Below are 6577 nucleotides of genomic sequence, written 5' to 3'. Positions count from 1 at the left end.
TATCTAGTTATTTTAAAAGTGAATGATAATGAAGGTTTCTGAAGACTGATCATGCAACTTTCCATAATGACAAACTTACCTGAGATTACCCTTTCAACTTTTTGGGATGTTTCTGACATTGATTTTGGGATAGAGTATTTTTTATCTTTCTTTTCCTGAGAATCATCATCTTCTCTTCTTTTACCAGTAAGTGAAATTTCATCTGTAATACAAACGTATGAAATGTCAGTCATTAGTTTGCCTGTAGTTTATTGATTTTATTGTTTTTACTGTATGAATCATGACAAATTATGGATAACTTTGTGAAGCACACTTAATTTTGCTCATGCAGAATCTCTACATAGACCAAGTGGCAGTCATTCGAACAGAGCAAGTGGATACTAAATGGTTTAAAATCAGGAAAGGCATGTCAGAGTTGTATACGTTCACCATATTTTTTTCAATCTGCATGCTGAATAAATAATCTCAAAACCAACAAGTGCCAAACTCACTGCCTTTGAGTAAAATCCAACTCATAGCAATCCCCATTGGGTTTTCCAAGGCTGTAAATCTTTATGGAAGCAGACTGCCTCATCTTTCCTCTGCATAGCAGTTGGTGAATTCAAACCACCAACCTCTTGGTTAGCAGCTAAATGCCTTAACCACTAAACCACCAAAACCCCTTAATAATCTCAAGAAGAATGTGACATGAGGATTACAGGAACACCCATGACCAATGTGAACTATGCAGAGACTATGAGTTTAGCTGCTGAAAACAAAGAGAACTTGAAGCACTTACAGATGTATATCTGAGACTACTGGCTTCAGTATGAATCCATAACATATATACTTCAACAAAAAGAAAATGAAAACCCTCAAAACTGGACCAATAAGCAATATTAAACAGATAAAGGACTGAAGTTGTCAAGGACTCCAATTCATTTGGATACACAATCAATACCCATGGAGGTAGAAGTCAATAAATCAAATAATGTATTTAATTTGGCTAAATCTGCTGCCAAAGGATCTTGTTAAAGTGTACAAAAGCAAAAAGGTCACTTTGAAGACAAAGATGCACCTAACTCAAGGCATGGTATTTTGAATCATGCAAGTGAATGAATCCTGGATAATGAATAAGTAATACTGAAGAAGAGTTGATGCCTTTGAAATATGGTATTGGTGATGAATATGGAATGTACGTTGGATTGCCAGAAGAACAAACAAATCTGTCTTGGAAGAAGTACAGTCAGATTCTTCCTTAGAAGCAAGGATACAAAATGTCAGCTCATGTACTTTGGACATTTAATCAGGAGGGACCAGTCCCTGAAGAAGGGCATCATGCTTGGATAAGTAGATGGTCAGCTAAAAAGAGGAAGATCTGCAATAAGCCAAGTGACACAGTAGCTGCAACAGTGGGCTCAAAAATATCAATTATTGTGAAGATGACATAGAACTGGGCAGTATTTTATTCTATTGTATATAGGGTCGCTTTGAGGCAGAACCTACCCAATGGCACCTAAGAAAAACAAGAGTTTTCTAACATGAAAAAAGTCTGACTTAAGAAAGTCACTATGGTGTTATGGTTTGAATTGTACTTCCTCTTCTAAATAAGTGTAGAATTCTTTGCCCTTATACAAGGGTATTTGAGCTCTAGTGGTACAACAGTTAAAGCATTACACTGCTAACCAAAAGCGCAGGTGTTTGAGTCCACCAGCTGCTCCTTGGAAGAAAGTTGAGACAGTCAGATTCTGTAAAGATTTACAGCCTTGGAAACCCTATGGGGCAGTACTACTCTGTCCAACAGAGTCATTATAAGCCACAATTAACTCAATGTCAGTGGGTTACAAAGAATGAGTTATCTATTAACCCTGTAGAAATCTGTTTAGTTTTAAAATATGTATTTATTTCTGTTAACCTATAGAAATGATCTAAAAGTGCAGATCACAATTTCATTTTCCTTATCCTCTTTAACTCCACAATTGTATCCTATTTGCCATATATAAATGTGTCCTATGATTCCAGCTTGATGATAGCTTGTCTCCAAGTACTACCTTTGTATGGACCTACATCAAAACACGATGTGGTTCCTCTATGTAACCTAAGATGAATAAGTTCTGTTTATTTTCTGGCCTTCCTGTGTGAGTCTTATTCTTTTGTGTGTGCTACACCTGACAGACCATCCTTAACACCCACACATTTCTTTGGGCCAAAAGTAGTATATACATTAATATTAATAACAGTAAAATCTTGAGAATAAGTTATCTAAAGTTAATTCTAAAATAATACAATAAATTCTTTACATGTTTATTCAAATGACATTTGTGTATATATAATATACATGTAAAGTATCTAGATAATTTAAGTAATTCAAAAGAATTGTACTTGGGTACATTAACAGATTGAGAGACAGATCAAGGAAAATACTGACAAAACTGAGGAAAACACCCCAAAAAATCTAGAACAATTTAGGAAAACAATACAAGAACAAATTGACAAAATAAACAAAAAATTAGAAATGATACAAAAACAACAAATAGAAATTCAGAAGATCAATACTACGATTTCAGAAATAGATGACACATTGAAGGGGTGAAGGAGTAGAAGTGAATCAATGGAAGACAGAGTTAATGATATTGAAGACAAATACCTCAGTAGTACTTTGTTAAGGGATCAATCAGAAAAAAAAGATCAAAACAAAATGAAGAAATCTCAAGGTTTATATGGGATACAATCAAGAGGAATAACCTATGTGTAACTGGAATTCCAGAACAGGAATAGACAGATAAAAAGCACAGAGAAAATTGCTGAAGATTTGTGAGAAGAGAATTTCCCTGATATGATGAAAGCTGAGAATAAATCCATTCAAGAAGTTCAATGAATCCCAAATAGGATAGACTTCAAAAAAAAATCACCAAGATATATCATCAAACTCACCAAAACCAAAGACAAAGAAACAATCCTTAAAGCATCATGGGAAAAACAAAAACTTACTTACAAAGGGCAACAAATAAGACTAAACTGTGATTTCTCAGCAGAAAACATGCAGATGAGAAGGCAATGAGGTGATATATATAAAACCCGGAAAGAAAATGATTTCAAGAATTATGTACTCAGCAAAACTGTCTATCAAAGATGATGGTGAAATTAGGACATTTCCAGATAAGTGGAAATTATGGGAATTTGCTAAAACCAGTCCAACCTTACAAGAGTTGCTTTGGACAGAGAACCAGTCACAGCAAACCACCAATGATTAATACATATGATGACATAACCCAGAAACCAACCCAGTTATAGAAGTATCCAAAGTAAAATAAGCTCACAAGACAATACACAGAGAACCAAAGACATCAATTGGTAAATGAGGACAATTATACACCCAAAAAAGGGGAATAACTAGTCTAGTACAGGACTTCTAAATGGTGAGGGAGCCAAGACAATTGGTAGATAGAACCGACTGTTAAAACTGGGGAAGAAAATAATAAATCATAGGGTATCTTCAAAGAAAATAATAGGCCTTTGCATCAAAATAAAAACAAGGACAAGTGCAAATATTTAACAAACACTAAAACAATAGCAATGAAGGAGAAGATAACATGATTCATAAACAAAATGAGCTCAGTACAGAAAATTACATTAAACAAAGGAATCAGCAACATCATGAATAAACACAACAAAATGACATAAATAAATTCATACTTGTCAATAATTACACTGAATGTCGGATTAAATGAACCACTCAAGAGATGGAGAGTTGCAGACTGGATAAGAAAACATGGCCCATCAATATGCTATCTAAAAGAGATCCACTTAGACACAAAGACAGAAATAGAGTAAAAATCAAAGGTTGGAAAAAGATATATCAAGCAAATGGCAACTCAAAAAGGGCAGGAGTGGCAAGGCAGGAGTGGCAATATTAATTTCTGATAAAATAGACTTTAAGACAAAAACTACCATAAGAGATAAGGTAGGGCATTATATAATGATTAAAGGACTAATTGAACAAGAGGAAATAACTATAACAAATATCCATGCACCCAATGAAAGAACCCCAAAATACATAAGTCAGACTTTAACAGAATTGAAAAGGCAAATAGAAGCCTCCACAGTAATAGTAGGAGACTTAAACACACCACTTTCAATAAAAGATAGAACTGGAAAGAAACTCAGAGATAAAGAAGAACTAAACAATACGATCAACCAACTTGAGCTTATAGACATCTACAGAGTACTTCAACCAACAACAACAAAATATACATTCTTTTCCAGTACACATGGAACATTCTCCAGTATTGATCATATGTTAGGCCACAAAGCAAGCCTCAATAAATTTAAAAGCATTGAAACACTTCAAAGTATCTTCTCAGGTCACAATGCTATAAAATTAGAAATCAACACTAGGAAGATCAATGGAAAAAGAGCAAACTCATGGAAATTGAATAACACCTTCCTTATAAATAACTGGGTAATAGAAGAAATAAAAAATGAACTTCAAAAATTCTTTGTATCAAATGAGAATGAAATCACAACATACTAAAATCTTTGGGCACAGCAAAAGCAATGATCAGATGGCAATTTACAGCAATAGATGCATACATCAAAAAAGGAAAAGGAGCAAAAATCAACACCTTACCCTGACATCTCCAACAATTAGAAAAAGAGCAGCAAGAAAAGCTTGCAATCACCAGAAGAAAAGAGATAATAAAAATTTGAGCAGCAGTAAATGAAACAAACAAAAAAAGAAAGAAAGAAAGGCAACAGAAAAAATCAACAAGACCAGAAGTTCGTTCTTTCAAAAGATTAATAAAATCAACAAACCCATGCAAACTTAACAAAGCAAAAGGTGAAGATGCACATAACAATAATAAGAAATGAAATGGACAATGTCATAACAGAACCAATAGAAATACAAAGAATAATACCATGATATCATGAGGAACTGTACTTCAACAAATTTGAAAACCTAGAAGAAATGGACAGATTTCTAGAAACACACTACTTAACTAAACTAACACAGACTGAGGTATAAAACTTGAACAGACCCGTAATAAAAGAAGAAATTTAACAGGTCATAAAAAAATTAAAAAAAAAAAAAAAAAAAAAGTTCTGGCTCAGATGGTTTCACTGGAGAATTCTACCAATCATTCAGAGAAGAGCTGACAACAATCCTACTTAAATTTTTCCAGAACATAGAAAAGGATGGAATCCTCTCAAATTCATTTTTAGGAAGCAACTATAACCCTAATACCAAAACCAGGCAAAGACACCTCTAGAAAGGAAAACTACAGACCAATATCCCTCATGAATATAGACAGAAAAATCTTCAGCAAAAGCCAATAGACTCCAACAACATATGAAAAAAATAATATATCATGATCAAATGGGATTCATATCAGGTATGCAAGGATGGTTCAACATTAGAAAAACTATCAATGTAATCCACCACATAAGTAAAATAAAGGAAAAGAATCATAAGATCTTATCAACAGATACAGAAAAAGGCATTTGATTAAATCCAACACCCATTCCTGATCAAAACTTTCAGCGAAATAGAAATAGAAGGGACATTCCTCAACACAATAAAGGGCATATATGCAAAACCAATAGCCAACATTATTCTCAATGGAGAGAGACTGAAACCATTCCCCTTGTGAACAGGAACCAGACAAAGATGCCCTCTATCACCACTTGTATTCACCATTGTATTGGAAGTCCTAGCCAGAGCAATAAGGTAAGAAAAGGAAATAAAACGCATCCAAATTGGTAAGGAAGAAGTCAATCTATCCCAATTTGCAGATGATATGATCCTATACATAGAAAAACCAAGAAACTCAGTAAGAAAATTACTGAAACTTATCAAAAGATTTAGTACAGTGGCAGGATCAATATCAAGATCCAAAAATCAGTTGGATTCCTCTGCACCAGCAAAGATGGCTTTGAAAAGGAAATAAGGAAATCAATACCACTTACAATAGCTACCAAAAGATAAGATACTTGGGATTAAATCTCACTAGGAACAGAAAAGACCTATACAAAGAAAATTACAAAATGCTACTTTAAGAAACTATAAGAGATCTACATAAATGGAAGATCATACCAAGCTGATGTATAGGAAGATTGAATATTGTGAAAATGTCAATACTACCTAAAGCAATCTATACATTCAATGCAATCTCAATCCAGATTCTATCAACATTCTTTAAAGACACAGAAAAGCCAATCACTAATTTTATATGGAAAGTAAACAGATGTTGGATAAGCAAAGCATAACTGAAGAAGAACAAATTAGGAGGTCTCAAACTTCTAGATCTCAAAACCTATTATACAGCCATAGTAGTGAAAACAACCTGGTATTGGTAAAATGACAGTCACATAGACCAGTGGAACAGAATTGAGAACCAGAAATAGATCCATCCACCTATGGTCAGCTGATCTTTGACAAAGGCCCCAAATCCATTAAATGGGGAACATATTGTTGCTGTTGTTATGTGCCGTCGAGTCGGCCCCAACTCATAGAGACCCCTCCTTGGGTTTCCGAGGCAGTATCACTACGGAAGTAGGATTGCCCAACCTTCCTTCTGAGGAGTGGCTGGTGGGTTTG

General features: G+C 34.3%; 1 protein-coding gene across 1 annotated transcript in view; it reads right to left on the bottom strand.

Annotated features, from left to right (window-relative positions):
• Positions 1-6577, bottom strand: part of LOC103212728 (cilia- and flagella-associated protein 47) — a gene marked incomplete at its 5' end in the record, with an annotated part of 285428 nt that overhangs the window by 118904 nt on the left and 159947 nt on the right. The window contains one exon of the mRNA XM_007958686.2: positions 80-202. Within this exon, the coding sequence (XP_007956877.2) occupies positions 80-202 (123 nt within the window). The remainder of the gene's footprint in view (positions 1-79; positions 203-6577) is intronic.

The sequence above is a fragment of the Orycteropus afer genome, unplaced genomic scaffold (assembly GCF_000298275.1).
Source record: "Orycteropus afer afer isolate SDZICR_OR568_19922 unplaced genomic scaffold, OryAfe1.0 scaffold01079, whole genome shotgun sequence".
Lineage (NCBI taxonomy): Eukaryota > Metazoa > Chordata > Mammalia > Tubulidentata > Orycteropodidae > Orycteropus > Orycteropus afer.
Note: the sequence above shows the minus strand (reverse complement) of the source record. Positions and strands in the feature narration are given on the sequence as shown.